Here is an 18158-nt window from a genome sequence, read left to right on the forward strand (position 1 = left end):
CAAAGGTTGTGGTATGTGCTTTCCTGTCTGTTGGAAAGTGCACATAAAAGATCCTTTTCTGCATTAGGAAAAATGTAGCGGGTTTCCTCCGATGACTGCCAGAATTATCAAAATGTTCGACATCCAATAGCCGATGATTAATTAATATATGTGCTCCAGTGGCGTCGTTAAACAAAACAAACTGTTCAATAGAGATGGTACATACAAAAGACCCCTTGCTGCTAATCGAAAAAAGAGTACCCCTTGAAGTGGCAACAGCAGGTTTCCTCTCTCAATATCTATGTGGTCCTTAACCATGTCTGATGCCATATAACCGTAAATAAAATGTGTTGAGTGTGTCGTTAAATAAAACATTTCCTTCCTTCAATTTAAATGTATTTAAAGGGACTTTCCGGAGTTGGCTGCCATTATAACATGACGATGACTAAAATTACATATAGATATTTTTTTGTTTGGAATATCAGTGTATGTACACATAGGCGTACGGGCTCCCATTTTTGTGGTTTGGGGTGGCAAGCTGGCTTTTGCCCGAATTAAACAAAAAGTACCCAAATCTGGACAACAATGTTTATTCATATTAGCATTACCTACCAAACAGCTATATAGGGCTGCAAATGAATCGCCACACATTTTAACATGGATTAAAACTAATATTGTGTGTAGAATGATGGAAATACATGGTGAAAATGGTTCAGGCCAGCTTATTAAAATCAAATTTTTCTATTGTTTTTGCCCAAATTTGAGGATTTCTCCAGCACTGAGGGTCATTTGCCACCCCTCCCCTTGCCCCGTGTCTCATACGCTTATGTATGTATATAAAATAGTATTTGTTGTAATAGTTAATGTTTGTAACAGCCCAAACCAGGATTTTACCTGCCAATAATGTATGAACATTTTTATATTACTTAGTATTATGAAAAGTGAATGCTACAAACATTAGCACACTAGTATTCTAAACAAAACAAATATCTTTAATATGCAATTTAGTAAATAAAAAAATAAAAAGACTGAAAGTACGAATGTACGAAACATCTTAAAATGGCTGCAAATGTTTTAGTGTTTGTATGTAGTTGTTTTTCGGCTATTATAAGGCATCTTTTATCGGTTTATCATGATTGCTCTTTGTAAGCATAATTAACAGATTATTAAAATACTGTTATTCCATACTGTTAGTTTTCAGGTTTTAATTCCTGGGATTTTTATGAAATTGTATGTAATATGCATAAACAGAGTTGTTTATAATTTTTATTTGAAATAATTACGACTATTAGTATTAGAGCTGTCTTACCAATAAATTACACAAAATGCTTAAATTATCCATTATGGCAAATCTAATATTGTTGCTAGTTCATGTTTGTAGAAGTCCTAAATTTATTTTATGTGAAATAAAAAAGCTAAGTACCTCATTAAATAGGTAACTATGTGTAATTGACTTTAATAAATCATATTTACATCGAATAAAATAAGAGAAAAAAGATCATATTCAGTGAAACTTTATTTGTGTTCATGGGTAGAGTATAATCAATACAAACACATATGAACAGAAACCAATAATAATCATTAAAAAAAAAAATTACATGCACTTTGTTCTTTCGATCTACGTCGAATAAATGTCCAAAAAGCAAGCCATTTCAAACACACTGTAACATGTATGTTTAATAAATTACAAGGAATAAAATATACTGTCGAGATATTCAACGTGTTTGATATAAATAAAGACAGCCAGCATTCACACTCGGAAGTACAAAGCAATCACCTAACATGCCATCTATTTACATACTTACACGTCAACAAATCAAAAGGTAGAAATATCACAATGGCGTCTTCTGATCTCGCCACATTCAGTACTTGTGTCTTACATATATATATATTACCCGGCTCTTGCTTTTATTATTCTTGGTTTTGTATCAAGTCTGTGTCCAAATAATAGTTCTTAATTATGTTAAGCAACACTGGAACCAGCATACCAAAAGGTTTTTGCTGGCAAAAACAAAGGTTTTGAAATTGATGCTGAACAATAAATTGCCAAATATCACATAAATAATAATAAACTTATATTAAATCATAACTTTTATTACATTTATAGTGTTGCCATGGTAATAAAAATCTTGGATGAAAATAAAATAATACAAATGGGACCACAAAAAAAAAGGTTGTCTACAGAATATTTAACATTCAAAATAATATTTTGTAACATTTTCAAACCCGTTGACGATTTTGTTCCATTATACGTAGAAGGAAAGTTACTGCTATAATGCATGTGCCATTTCTTTGTCATGAAGAACAACACCATATTAAAGTAGATAATTGTTGCAGAAAAATATTAATACTTAATAAACTATATTTAAAGAAAATGACCCCCGTTTTAAGCTGTGTAAAATATTTTTGGCTATTAAAGCTTCTTCTTTTCATTTTTTAAACATTAACTTACACATTACTTGTTTCATTTAAATTATCAATTTTGGCTAGTCAAACATGTTTCTGGTTTTCTTGGTGTTTGTGGTAGGTAAAAAAATCATTGCTTAGGAAACCAAAAATTAGGGTCAGTGACTTTAACAAATAAAATGTAAGAATGTAGTATTTGGACATGCAACAGATACTGATGACTTCCCCACTAACCATTCTAAGTCCAACATTTCATTTGATGTAATTCACTCAAGTTCTCAATGTCATAAGATGATAAATTCTTTGCATTAAATTATGAAAACCTCTGGTGGAGGATTGACATAACTCATGCAAGTTTCATACCTAGACATTATTTACAAAGGCCCTCTTATGAATCATACACAGTGTACAGGCTGAATGTAAATAAAAAAATCAGAATCTTAAAATACAAGTGATAATCATCTATGGTCCGTCCCATCCTCTTACAAAAATGTTGTGGGTTTTTGGTAAATAATTTCAGTGTGGTTTGATGTAGGGGGAAAAAAAAAAATCATTATTTTTGTGTGCAATTTAGAAAACAATTGGCTCAGAAATAAATAACTTGAAGTAAATTCCTATAGTACGGAAACAGTCATTCCCAGTGGGAAGGACCATAGATGATTCTTATACTTCTTTGTAAGGAGAATCAGGCCTGGTGCTTGTATAACTTTAAAAGTCTAGACTCAAGACTCTAAGAGTCATGACAACGCCATACACATTTTATGTGTATGACATCATTAGAGATCGAGTCTGGACTCTAAAAAGTTTTATAAGCATGGACCCAGCATGATGCTGGATGTGCGTATATCAAGATGATGTTATATGTATGGGAATATATCTTAGTATGATCTTGTATGTATATATCTCAGTATGATCTTGTATGTATATATTTACAGTTTTATGTTGTTTATCAAAATAGCAGCACCAAATTTTAGGTGGTCAGCAACTCATTTAAAAAAAATAAAAAATAAAAAATCACTTTCTATAAAAAATCCCAACTGATTTATTCCATTCCGAATTTATAATCCTTGATATGCATCTATAAATTTTTTTAAAATATAAAAAATGAAATATTGACCTATATAATACAAGATAAAAAAAATCTTATTCTAGTGGCTTTGTATTTTCATTTAGATGAAACAACATATTACATACACCTGTACCAATATATGTATGCATATTAGCTTTTAGTCTTTGAATATTTAAATTACTTTATCAACATGTACAAAGCAACACCCAGATTAAGATGTTAGCCAATTTGCTAAATATGGATGGTACTTCAATTTAGAAAATAAATTACATTTACCAACTAATTGAACCACCATGTCAGGTGTAAAAAAATAAATAATTAAATCACGTTTTGCTGTTATAAAAGCTTGTATTTCACCATCTACATTACTAGCTTAAATCCTGGGCGACTTTGGTGGTGAAACCAACCACCAGTGACCTTATATTCACCCAAAGTAAACAACATGCAATTAGAATTGATTAAAATCAGGAATTATGATCAATAATGCATTAGAGGTTTTGAAAAAAAAAAGAGAGGAAAAAAGAAGATGATAAACTATAGAACATTTTCATGTCTTGCATCAATATATGCCAAAAAGCTTCTTTGGTGAAATAAATTTAAAATTAGTTTTTGACATGGGTTGTCTTTTTTTTTAACTTTCTTAGATCAAATACTTTCATAAACCACACAAATATTTTGATAAAAACATTTCAACTTATTTGCACTTCCTATACAAAAGCTTGGAGGGGAAAGAAATATCTATTCTCATTATGCACAGAGTTGTAAATATCCTGGTTAAATCAGTGACATTTCACCTCTCTTCTCCCCCCACCCCCCCCCCCCCCCCCATTTTAAAAACAAATTTGGATGAAAATCTTGTATTTTATTATGCCTTTAGCGACAAAAAACCCGATATGAAATCATGGCAACTCATTTTTTTGCATAATTATTCTGCATTGATGGGGGAAGATCCCATAATTATTCTGTCTGAAGATTAAGGTAGCAAACCAAATGCCAATTTGTACTGGCACTTATCCTGTTTAGTATTTTTAAATTCAATACTATGAAAAACAATGAAGGTACATATCTTGGAAAATAGGGTTAGGCATAGATTTTCTGGAGAGGTGTGCATAGTGGTTGCATTATTTTGGAAAACTAAACTTTCAGTAGCAAAAGGCTGACCAAATATGGTACCCTCCCCCCCCCCCCCCCCTCAACTTCCAACAAGATAGGACATCTATTATCACCACAATGACCCTGAACTTTTAACAATGCCACAGCACATTTTAAACCAAGTCTATTTGATGTTAACATATTGTTATTTCGACACTTGATCGACCAAGGAGAAACCCACTGCACATTGCATACCATGACCTTGGTTATACCAATTGTAAGAAAGGTTGGAATATTGACATGGCTACATATACATGTAGTTTTAAGAAATATGTCTATACCTTTCTACTTTCTTATCCTGGAATTGGCCACTGGTGTAGTCAGAGGTTAAAATCCAGGATGGGCGTGCCTGAATTGTTTGGATATGGGCACATTAATAGAGTTCCCTTCCACTTCTATATCTTTCTACAATGTACAGTTTTAAGTTGTTCATAATAAATGTTTTGTGGATTTGGTTTCTTTTTCTCTTTACCTGCGGGTATACACATTCAACTGTTTTATCATCAGGTAAACCTGTCGAAACCAGATGTTTTACTTGGTACCTTCAGTGTTGGGGGTTTCACTGTATTCATTATATACTGAACTCCCTTAAACACACACAACTAAAGATTTAGTTTTTGAGTTTGTTATAGAACACACAATACCTCTAATCTTTGTATACAATTGTTGGGTTATTTGCTGCCAACAAGAATGCATAGTTCTACAAAATCATTTAAATGTATTTTTTTTTTCTCTTATTTTTTTTTTTACTGCTGTAAGTCTGACAGGTGAGTTTTCAATGACATTCAGTAATATAATAGGCTACAAGTTGAAACTAACAACATGAAAGGTCACAGCATTTGAACCGGTTTATAGTCTGTCCCATCATTCTACGAAAATGTGTTTTTTTGGTAAATAATTTTAATTTGGTTTGATGTAACAAAAAAAGTAAGTGTTTTGGAAATAACCCCCCAAAAAGTACTTTCGTGTGCATGTTAGAAAACAATCTGCTCAGAAATAATAAACAAAAAAAACTTTGTAGTAAATTCCAGTGTAAAAAAAGGCGTTCCTTGTGGGCAGGACTGTAAGTGATGCTTTGGGAGGCTAGTTCTTTACTTTATCAAATCACTTAAATATAAATCAACCTGCCTTGAACAGTTACCTTCCTTAAAAGAACACTTTTTCAGACCTCGCCATTTAAAGGAGCCATCATTCTGTCCCCATCACTCCTCTGAAAATAGTTTGAGGAGAATAACTTTTAGCTCTCTTTAGCATGTCAATTTACATCTTAAATAGCTTCCCACAATCTAAGTTAGGGAAGCAATTAATCACTCCACTCAGTTTTGTTTTTTTATGGCCAGGTCAGCTTTTTGAAAATGAAAATAGCAGATTAACATACAATGTAACTAGTCAAACCTGAACAAAAGCTGAATTGTTCTCATAAAGCCAACTACTTAAATAGTTCAGGTTTTTTTTTTCTCCCAGTATTTAATATTAAAGCTGGTCTGCTGTATGAAAAATATTTTATGCAAAAAAACTAAAAACAACAACATATATATATATATATATATAACGAATCTGAAATCAGATAAAAAATCTCTGCAAGTTGTTGTTGGTCTTTTTTCCCCCTAAATTAAATGCCTGCTTAGATTTGACTGTACTGCCAAATATTTATGGTCGTTCAGAAACTACATTAATAATGCAAAATCAGGAATTTTCAAAACAATAATTTTCATAATAATAATCACAAATACACTATCCCATTCCCAAACTTGTCAAGATTGTTGATTAAAATCCCGGTATATCATATGCAAAAAAAAAACAGGGAACCAAATTTGTGTGTACACACAAACATGCCCTTGTAAGTCACACACACATACACATACACACACGTGCACGTACATGTGCACATGCACGCTCACACACACAGACAGACACAATCACATATAAACTCTATGCTCCTAAATTCAGTCAGTCATTTTATGTTGTCCATATATCTATATTATCTATTGTATCAATATCCGTCCATTAGATTACTCAAACGAACTCCAGTTCATGGACACACACAGAGGAACAAATGTCAAAAAAAATAATAACGGCTGCAAAGATTAACAAGCAAGGATAGGTGTAGACCAAATCAATGGTTTCCCATGACGATACTTTGTAAAACGGTTCCATTATAACTGCACGTCAGTCACATCAGTCAAAGATCTGTTTATTGTCGTAAATAACACACAGAAGGAAAGGAAATCCCACTCTGCAAAGTAAAGACAGAAGAACTCTTGTGGAAATTAAAACTCTTTTTTTGTTGTTGTTGTTGTTGCCGAAAAAAAACCTTCGATGAATGCAGATACTTCGAAAAAAGGGAAACAACTAGTTGCTTGGTGCAGTAAGGTCACAGCACATCCCACTGCTCGGTACTATGCACGCCTAACATCATGTGGAGGTGTCCATCTCATCCTGACCATCGTACAAGTCTGACGGCTTATAGCCGTTGATTATTGTGCTGTCTTCCGACCCGCCTGTGGCGGTCACAGTCGTTTTCATTTTCATAACAACAGATTCTGGCGCGGAAACCCGGCGCTCGTAAACAAGCACGTATGCAGCCTTTGTCTGAAAATAAAAATAAAATGAATGAATGAATGAATGAATGAATGAATGAATGAATGAATGAATGAATGAATGAATGAATGAATGAATGAATGAATAAATAATGGATGGACGGACGGATGGATGGATGGATGGATGGATGGAATGAATGAATGAATGAACGAACATGCAAATGAACAAACATCCAAATAAAATAAAAGATTCAGATCTTCTTGTTTTCACTCCTCGTTGTTCCTGAATACCGTAAACTGCTTCATTGGTTGAATCAATGAAAGGTCATCTGAACATGGGATAACAATGACTTTGCTCAGATCTTTTAACAGACAAGACATCAGGGTCAGTAAGATCCAGTTTTAATTTGATAAAGGATGAAAGAAGGAAATGTTTTATTTAACGACGCACTCATCACATGGCGTCAGAGATATGATTAAGGACCACACATATATAAAGAGAGAAAACCTGCTGTCACCACTTCATGGGCTAGTCTTTTTTCGATCAGTAGCAAGGGATCTTTTAAATGCACCATCCCACAGACAGGATAATACATATCATGGCCTTTGTTACACCAGTTGTGGAGCACTGGCTGGAACAAGAAATAGTCCAATGGGTCACCAACGGGGATCGATCCTAAACCGACCGCACATTGATAGATGTAAGAATTACAGTAATTTAACAATAAATCCCTAAGATTGATCACAGTAGTCAATATTTTTAACAGTAAGCCATTATTACATGTTCTACATTGTTACAGGTAACATACAAATGTATTTGTGGATAATCACTAGAGACTGTGAGTAGACCTACCACAACAGCATCTTCTGAAGACTGACTCACACTCGAGTCATCAAAATAGTACCATTCCTTGTCATCCTTGTTTTTGCAAAAAGCAGTATCTGCAAAACAGAGACAATAATAAAACAAAATACTCAAAATAAAATGTTTTACATAACAGACAATTTTTTTTTATCAAATTAGTAGCATTTATCCTGGAACCATTTTTTCTAATGGCTGATTATGATGACCGATCAAAGCAAAGTCATATACATCTACTAACAGATTATGATTTTTGACATCACATGCATAGCCACATTACAAAATCGCTCATTTGACCTCTAGGTCATTGTACAATTTAGCTGAAATAACAGCTTTTCCCCTTAATTTTTATGGTCTGCAGGATAAAGATAATAACAAGTTAATGATGTAGGATATCAGCTTTATCCTGTTCAGGACAAATTCTTACCTTCACAGGATAAAGCATTATGAGCTCTCAATTTTGTAGGGGAGGGCGTAGGCTAATTTATGCCCAAAATAAACGAAAATGCCCAAATCTGAAAATGTGTATTCATATTTATATTACTACTCAATTGCTATATATTGCATTTCAAATAAATCACTATGCATTTTTACATAGATTATTCAACTAACATTTTGAACAAAATGATGGAAAAACAAAGTAAAGATTTTAGGCCAGCTAATTTCCTCCCAACTTCTCCATCGTTCTTATCAAAATGCGAAGATTTTATCCAACATTGGGAGGGCAGTTAACCCACCCAACCCTATCCACGAACAGTCACTTACAGTGGCCTCCACCAAGTCCTCCAAAATGGTTTGACACGGCTATCAAATCATACGTCGCGTCCTTGTGTCTATCGTCAAGAATGTAGTCAGTTAGCTTCAGACCTCTGAAAAAAATAAGTGACCATGGAAATACATCCAACTTAATGAAAAATACTACACTGATAAACTATAATTCCTAAAATCAGGAACAAAAAATATCTTACATTGAAAAGAAGGAAGGAAATGTTTTATTTAACGACGCACTCAACACATTTTATTTACGGTTATATGGCGTCGAACTTACATTGAAAAACCCCGAAAGCTTAATTGAAATTCGTAACCAATGAAATATATTTAACTTATAAGCAACTCTTACAATAGAAATGGCATTTCATAAAATACATTTAACAAAACAGAAATTTCTACATTAGTATGAGTATTTTATAAAATGAGTGTCGTACTTGATAGGAAATTCCACCACTGCATCGATCTTGTCACGCCAGTAACGGTTATACGAAAATCTCTTCAGATGAATAATAAGTATCTGAGGCAAAGACCACAAGTCAAATTTTTTGGTTGCTTGTTGGTGCTTTTTGCATTCTGGGCAATACCTGCAAGGAACATAGATTGTTTGAAGAAAATATGGCATGGAAAGCAATGTCAGCAAAATGTCCTACAATATTAATGTGCCAATATATATTCACTATACAATACTAAATATTAGAGTATACTGATAAAACATTGAACATTTTAATTAAAGTACTAACAATAAGCAAGTTATTAAATTTAATAACTGCTTACATTAAACAAAATTGTTATCTGTTACATGTTTAGGGAGCAAACTGGCATATACTACTGTCAACACTTGTGATTCAATGATTTTTACAGGATTTTTTTCATCAAATAGTCACTGGCTCATAAATATTTCTGTCAATATTTTTCTTGCTGCTAACTAGTTTGAAAAATACTTTTTAGATGTTAAACAAATGAGTAGCAAATGGTCAACAATGGAATAAAAAAAATCCATTATTGCAGTTTATAAATTTGCAGCTATTTGCTGTTTTAAGCATTTACTTTTCAAAAGAGAGAACAGCAAATAAAAAGATCTTCGGACGATTTACCTCATACCTTGTACTCCTCAAGCAGATATACAACAAGAAGCCATGTCCAATTATTTCAAATATATTAACTGATAAAGTGTTTCAGATAACAACAAAGAAACAACACACTAATTCCTACCATGGATCATGCTGGCTCAGTTTTTCGGAATCGGTAAAAAGCTTCAAACAGTCACCCAGTTGAATTGGCTGGCGTTTTTGCATTAGGTTTCGGTTTTTCATGGATTCGTCTTGTTCAAAATCCTAAAGTAACAAATGTGCAAACATAACTAAAAGCTATCTTAAAAATCTCATTAATGTGGTCCCAAATGACTTCTTGCGTCAGCCACCACTAAAATCTAAGATATTCCTTTTTTTCAAATACATTCAAGATTCCTTTTTTTATTAATGTTTTATTCACCTGCTTTCTGCAAATAAATGCCAAATTTCCCACATTTTAATATGCATTTAACCTACTGCACTTTCATGATTACTTATTCTACGCTTTTAAAACAAGGAAGGAAGTGGTTTATTTAACGATGCACTCCACATTTTATTTACAGTTATATGGCGTCGGACATATGGTTAAGGACCACACAGATATTGAGGGAGGAAACCCACCGTCGGCACTTCATGGTATACTCTTTTTGATTAGCAACAAGGGATCTTTTATATGCACCATCCCATAGACAGGATAAGCACATACCACAGCCTTTGATGTACCAGTCGTGGTGCACTGGTTTGAGTGAGATATAGCCCAATGGGCCCACTGACGGGGATCGATCCCAAATCACCGCGCACCACTAGGCTACGTCTCACCCCTTTTAAATCAAAAACCTTGCACATTACTACTATTATGAAAATAAAACAGATCCACAGTACATCTAGTTATAGCTGTGTGTACAATAACACGCCAATAATCATATTGCAAGAGTATGACAATTTTGCACAACCTGTTACAACCATGTATAATGTGCCAACATTTAAAAATAAAAAAATTTAAATCAATATTTGACTTGTACAAGCTCTGTGTAAACAAAACTTGACTTGTGCAAGCGCTGTGTAAACAAAACTATCATTCTAGCAATTTTCATAGACCAGTATTGACATAGTCAGCTTACCTCAGCTGCTTTATCATCATAAAACTTCTCTTTGGCAACTGGATCCCAGTCAACAGCCACGTAGGTTCGAGCTGGAAAAGCAAAAACTACAGATAAAATTCTAATTTCTACTTAGCAGATGACAGTAATTTTACTGTATCTGTTTTACAGTTACAAAAAAAATGCACAGAGAAGTGCCATGTTTCTTAAATTATAATGAAATGTCACAGATAATGCAAGTACCAGAGTTATGATACACAATTTAATTTTTCTTTGAATATACTCATGACACCAAATCAAATATTTTACCCTTGAAAAATAAATCAAACAAGCATTCTTAGGAGTATTTTCAAGTGCAATACATACTTAAAATTTTCAGATTTCCACTTTTGACAGTTATAGCACTTGAATAAACACCCATTAAAATTGATGTTCGATCTGAGACATTATAAAGCTATATAAATATTATAAAAAAATTCAGCTACAAAAATTGTATGTTAGACAGATGGATTGATGGATAGACAAAATAAAAAAAAAAAATAAAAAAAAATATGGTACCCTCCATAAGGGACTAATAAATAAATATAACTACTTATACTTAAATATAACTACTTATACTTAACAATTTTCTACCTTGCTTTTGAGAAACAGAAATGTTTTTCATCATATTATTAGTGATGCTCTCGTCCACATGTTGTGGCTATACAATCAACACATTGAAATTGTAATAGTATTTACAAAACCAATTAAAAATTAAGAACAACCTGCAACAAGTTACTGTACTGGATTAATTTTGTGCAAATTCACTTTACAATGATACAATTTTCCCCCAAATTTACCATATAAATGAAGTTTATTTACCCTGTGTCCATATATAACTTTCACCAAATTTAAAAGATTAAACAATTAAAAAGCTCTAAAAACAAAGAATATGTAACAAAATAAGATTGAAGATGAAATACAGAAATATACAGCATGAGGAAATACATCCATTGGCTATTTGGAATTTTGGTACACTCCATCATAAATAGGTGACAATGCACTGGAGTTTGAGGGTATGATTAGTACAGGGGTTGAAATTAGATGAAATTTCTGACAGATATTCCACCCAGGAAAGCTATAAATTGTGTCAACCCGAATCACAACCTACCAGACCAAAACAGGGTTGACTCAAACTAATGTGTGAATATATAAACGTAAAATGATTGCTGGTCCGACAGATAAAAAAAATCAACCAGCCCATGGCGATGTTGACCAGCAAAAACTGGTAAGAATGGCAGTTTTACAACCCCTGAAATATTATGAAAACTAATTAGAACAACTGATCTAAGTCCGTCCCACAGGGAACACTTTTTTCACACTATGGAATTTACTACAAGTTATTTATTTCCAGGTCGATTGATTTATAAACTGCACATAATTTTTTTAGTTTTTTGTTATTTTCAAAACACTTTTACTTTTCTTCTTACGTCAAACCAAACTGAAATTATTTATAAGAAAATATTTTTATAGAATGATGGGAATATAGGTTCATCTTCAGAATACCTGTCAACTTGAGTGGATGTCCGTCGTCTTTGAGCTTGGTGTCGAGCTCGGTGCTGCCGTACGAGTTGACGGCGGTGAACGTGAACATACGCCGGAACTTCTCCTCTTCGCGGGTTTCTTCTTCGTCCTCCTCGCTGTCCAACATCTTGCCATTCGTCTTGTTGTCCAGTTCATCATCACTGTTCCCAACCTCCATGCTGTTCACGCTTTCTGAAAACAAACAAAAACAATTTCCTTGTTTACTTTAGTAAAAAACAAACAAGAGTAATATACTACTCAAAAGAATTTAAGGGTCAAAAATCTATAACCAAATAAGTTTCAGAGTGTATGAGATTGATGATGTAAACTATACCAAAAATTTAATTTATTGTTCCATATTTACAAAAAACCACAAATAAACGTCACTGTATACAAGAAAGTCACATGACATGCTGTCAAAGTTGAAGGTTGTCAAACATGGATTTTACACATTAGAACATTCGTTTAATAGTGTGTGAATCCACCCCTGGCGCGAATACACTCAACACATCGTTGCCTCATGCTGTTGATCAGACGTCTGAAGAACTCTTAGGGAATGGCCTGCCACTCTGCCATAAGAAGTTGACCCAGATCATGAAGGTTGGCCGGAGGGGCATGGTTATCCCGAACTCTCCTGCCTAATTTGTTCCTGGCATTCTCTATTGGGGCCAAGTCAGGCGAATATGCTGGCCAATCCAACCTGGCGATACCTTGTTGTCTGAGAAAGTCCGTTACCAATGCGGTGGGGTCTGGCATTGTCATCCTGCAGAACTGCCCCGCCGCCAATCTGCTGAAGGCCTGGGAGAACCAACAGCCGGATAATCTCATTCAGATAGCGGATTCCATTCAGATTGCCATCCACCACATAGAGGGGGGTCCTGTGGTGGATAGAGATGCCGCCCCACACCATGATGCTGCCACCACCGAACCGGTGACATTGTCTAACGTTAACGTCAGCGAAGCGCTCCCCAGGACGTCTGTAGACACGAACCCGACCGTCGTTGAACTGGAGACTAAACCTGGACTCATCAGTGAACATCACTCGACCCCACTGAACACGTTGCCACCGCAGATGAAGTGTGCCGTTCTGTGACGTGGTAGGAGTGGCGGTCGAACAGCCTGGCGACGGCAGCGTAGATTATTGGCTCTCAGACGATTGCGTATGGTTTGATCAGACACTCGAGTTCCAGTCGCAGTCCGCAGATTGTCACGTAATCGGCGTGCAGTGGTTGTGCGTTGACGTAGAGCCATATTGGTGATGTAGCGGTCCTCTCTATTTGTAGTGCTTCGGGGTCTTCCCGAACGTGGACGATTTCGAACAGAATTCGTTGCGTGGTACCGTTGCCACAGTCGGCCAACGACACTCTGACTGACACCAAGTCTCAGAGCAACATTTCTTTGCGTATTGCCATCCTGAAGCCAAGCAATAGCCCTTCCTCGATGTTCGATAGTCAGTTGAAGCCGTACCATTGTGCACCGTACACGAACGCAAGCTCCAATTATACGGAAATTCAGCATTGGGAACATGGAATACACGTGCAAAGCGTGCAAATGAAGCGCTTTGTGAAAAATCAAGTTATGGGCACTTAGCAGACCTTTCGCTTTCGCCCTAATTTACATGCAAATGTAAGCATGTTTTCGCCATTAGAACTAGTCGACAGTGTCAATGACAGTGGATTTTAATTCATTTATGGGTTGCTTAGACCCACTTTCGTCAAAATGGAACAATACCATGCGTGACATTATGGTCTAGCTAATATAATTGACATTCAGAAAATAATGTCGAAAATATCGTCTGACCCTTAAATTCTTTTGAGTAGTATATATGAATCCTGACAAGTTTCGTAAAATCAGTATGACTCACACACGAGTGTAATAATTTCTTTATTATTTACTTTTTTATGAATAACAAAGACCGTCTAAAAATGTTTAAACACAACTAGAAGAAAACAATGAAATGAAATCATATTTCATATGCAGTCTGAGCTAGGACTGGGGAAGCAATGTCATGTTATGACATTGTTTCCCAAAATTATGTCATTACACTTGTTATTACACATGTCCTTCATACGATTTTTATTAACTCGGTTATATGGAATCATGTACATAATAAAATTGTATATTTCACCAGTGATAAATTTGCCTGCCAAAATTTTTATATTCTTTTAAAGTACTAAATCTGGTTCCATAAAGCCCATCCAAGTTTAATATTATGACACGGCACTAAATTCAACAGTTAAAGTTTGTTTTGTTTAACAACACCACTAGAGCACATTGAATTATTAATCATCGGCTATTGGATGTCAAACATTTGGTAATTTTTAAGTCTTAGAGAGAAAACCTGCTACATTTTTTCAGTAGTAGCATGCGATCGTTTATATGCACCATGCCACAGAGAGGATAGCCTTTGATATACCAGTCGTCGTGCACTGGCTGGAACAAGAAATAGCCCAATGGGTCCAGCAATGCGAACTGATTACCACTGGGCTACGTCCCGCCCCCTAAATTCGACAGCTTACAACTCTAAAAAGGATCTGGACTAAAACCTACACACAATCAGCCTTTTGAAATAATACACGAATGATAGGTTAGGTCTCGTATTGGTAGGTCAGGTCTTGGTTTCGGTTACATCTTTGAATTTTCCCATAACCATTTCTTTGCTTGTAATCAAGTGTTCGGAATGTATATTTTTTATAATTTTCTCAGGTGACGGCACTGTATCAAACAATACCAAAATTATGGTGCTGAAAATTCTTACTAACCCCATTTTAATTGCAATAAAATCTCACAGGATTTCATCTCATGGGAATTAAATGGTTCTAACTAAACATCCAAAGCCGTTCTTATTAGCAGCCTATTTTGCCTTCAAGTTGAGATTTTGAAACTTAAAAGAATAGTAACCCAATAGGTTACGCTGACAACAACTTATTTCGAGGGCAGCACAATCCACAATTAAATGCGAACTTACCTGCATTTACTTGCACCTCTTCCGTCTCCTGTGGGTTGACACTCGATTCATTCTTATCCTTCTCCGGCTTGACTTCGACGTCACACTGTGCCGGCACCTCATTGTCATTTGTCACTTTCGACTTGCTCTTCACCCACCATTTGTCATCAGGGCCTGGTCGCCGCACGTATCGACTAAAGACAGAAAAACCCCAGTTAACTCACATGACTTTTAGGGTTTATGCAATAATTACTAATATAACGCTATATCCTGTTTTATGCTAACCAAAAGTAGGAATAGAATGTATAGAGCAAATTCAATTTGTCTTAACATAACAAATTTAAGGTGTATAAAAATGTTAGTCCTTAGAGGATATTATATTGAAAAACATTTTCCAATTTCAATTTTTATTCATATTTGGTGAATGATAGATGAAGCACAATGTGATATACTTTCTGTGAGAGTAAAATGTATCCCAAGTTAATAATAATAAAAAACTAGATACCGGTATTAGTAATCAAAAACCTACTTTTAATAAAATTTTAAAAACCCTATACGCAAATACTTTTGAAATATTTAATATTATTCATAATAGAAAAAAAAAAAAAAAAAAATTTTTTCCAATTTGAAATGCAACTAACTAGTTACAGAAACGTATAACCGAGTTTTCTGGGTGTAGAAACTTGCAAGACTTACGACATTCTCTCGAGAAGTATGTTGTACAGATTGTCGTAGGTGCACGATTCTCTCGGAACTGGAAGCAGTAGAGGCTGACCAAACAGCTGGTTACTGGAAACATACGTGTCCCTTGCTGATGATCTGTGGACCAAAATTATAACAAAATTTAAAATGCATAATTCTAAAACAATGTCATTAAAAAGTGAAATATTTGCATCAATCATTACAAGAGACATACTGCATTACAGAGTCGAGGTTTCAAAATACATATCCATAAAAAAGACAAATATTTTAATATATCACAGAAGAAAACAAGATGTGTTTTGTTTTACTGTTGTTTTACCAACTATAAATAAAGCAACACTTTAAAAGCTATCACAAGTTAAAGGGACATTCCTGAGTTTTAGGCAATTGTTAAGATGATGTGAATCAACAAACACTTTTTAATAACTGTTATCACTGTCATTTCTAAATAAAATATTAGTGACTATATATTAAACATGTTTCTGATCGTCCTAATGGTTGTACTAGTTCAAACTTAATTTTAATCCCTAATATATACTTTTTCGTACATACGAAATTATTGGGATACCAAATCCAGTTTGGGCTACTTACAAATATTATGATGACCAGAAACACATCGAATATACAGACAAGATATTCTAAACAAGAAAATATATTTAAAATGTAAGTTTAATCGTAGAAATATTGTAGTAGTCGGAAACATCTTACAATGCAGCAAACTCAGATTAAACAAAGATTTTGAGAGTACTGCTAAAGCAATACATGTCCCCTACAGGACCTAACAAATTTGCGTATCTCTTACATTCAAAGGCCATACCTCTATGAAAAGTAGATAAATCACCATGGAAGATAAACTTGATCAACACATCAGTTAAAGGGACAAAAAAACCCACCATAATTATTAGATATATAATTACTTTTTTTCCCTGAGGTAAATAGGAACAATCATGATTTCAGGATCATCAGTAGTATTGACAGGCACTTCATATCTGAAAAATAAAAATAAGTTAAAAATTAAATTAAAACATACACAGAGATACACTGTGTGTGTAAAACTATTTTGCTACCAACATTTTTCTTTTTGTGTTTTAAAAAGTAATATGGATGTAATTAATACTTTAATTTGGTAATTTAATAGATTACTGAATACGTACACAAATATATCATCCCTGTCGAGAACATGGTTGAGTCCTTCGTCGGGTGCAAACAGGCGATGAAATCTGTGGTTATAAACATCAGTCACAAACATCTGGGGAAAAAACAGAAACAATATAATAAAAGATTTAACACACTTGTTCCTAAGTACAGTTTTCAACAAGAAAATAAAAATCATTTTAGATGCTTCTTTTACAAAATAAAATGATGAAGTCAAAGTTCAAAGTGTCCCAAGTGTCAAATTGAGCATTGAATACTGCCATGTCAGCCATTGGCGAGATATTTGACAGGTCTGGGTTGTTTTACTTAGACAGTACATTCAAAGTAATTTCATAGGAAATTAGTATCTGTGTGCCAGGCACAAGTATTCTTGAAACACGCACAGAGTGCCACTCCAGTTAGCATTAAATCCTGAATTCATCAGTCACCTAGCATATATTTAAAATTTACACAATTAAAAAAACAAAAACGTTCTCATGTGCAGGAATGCAAATGAATTCTATGACAAACTGACACAAAATGAGGCCTGGTTGGTGAGCTATTCAAAATATTTAAATATGAAAAAAATAGAGATTATAGCTTTAAATGCTTTGGGGTTGTTTTTCTAAATAAACTTTTTATGTTGTTACAAACAACATATGGAACTGTACCTTCAAAATGTTTACATATAAAAATAATCTACAGCAGATTTTGGCTTTGTTTTTGTTCTGTTATAATCTTTTTACTTTGTTACAGATAACCGGCACTTGACCGATAAGCTATTCAAAATGTTTACATATAAAAATATACTACTGTAGGGTTTACAGCATTCACTGCTGGGTTTTTTTGTTTGTTTTTTCAAA

At 34.2% G+C, this 18158-nt stretch overlaps 1 protein-coding gene across 5 annotated transcripts in view; it reads right to left on the bottom strand.

Moving 5' to 3' along the window:
* Positions 1–1477: 1477 nt before the first annotated feature.
* Positions 1478–18158, bottom strand: part of LOC121369112 (ubiquitin carboxyl-terminal hydrolase 15-like) — a 42947-nt gene continuing 26266 nt past the window's right edge. For all 5 annotated transcript variants that reach the window (XM_041493968.1, XM_041493966.1, XM_041493969.1 and 2 more), the window contains 11 exons: positions 17316–17410; positions 17079–17150; positions 16156–16278; positions 15481–15653; positions 12495–12704; positions 10971–11041; positions 9992–10113; positions 9214–9363; positions 8774–8877; positions 8000–8088; positions 1478–7198 (listed from right to left, as the gene is read on the bottom strand). In XM_041493968.1, coding sequence (XP_041349902.1) covers positions 7022–7198; positions 8000–8088; positions 8774–8877; positions 9214–9363; positions 9992–10113; positions 10971–11041; positions 12495–12704; positions 15481–15653; positions 16156–16278; positions 17079–17150; positions 17316–17410 — 1386 coding nt within the window. In that variant the 3' untranslated portion in view covers positions 1478–7021. The remainder of the gene's footprint in view (positions 7199–7999; positions 8089–8773; positions 8878–9213; positions 9364–9991; positions 10114–10970; positions 11042–12494; positions 12705–15480; positions 15654–16155; positions 16279–17078; positions 17151–17315; positions 17411–18158) is intronic.

This window comes from Gigantopelta aegis, chromosome 3 (assembly GCF_016097555.1).
Source record: "Gigantopelta aegis isolate Gae_Host chromosome 3, Gae_host_genome, whole genome shotgun sequence".
Taxonomy (NCBI): domain Eukaryota; kingdom Metazoa; phylum Mollusca; class Gastropoda; order Neomphalida; family Peltospiridae; genus Gigantopelta; species Gigantopelta aegis.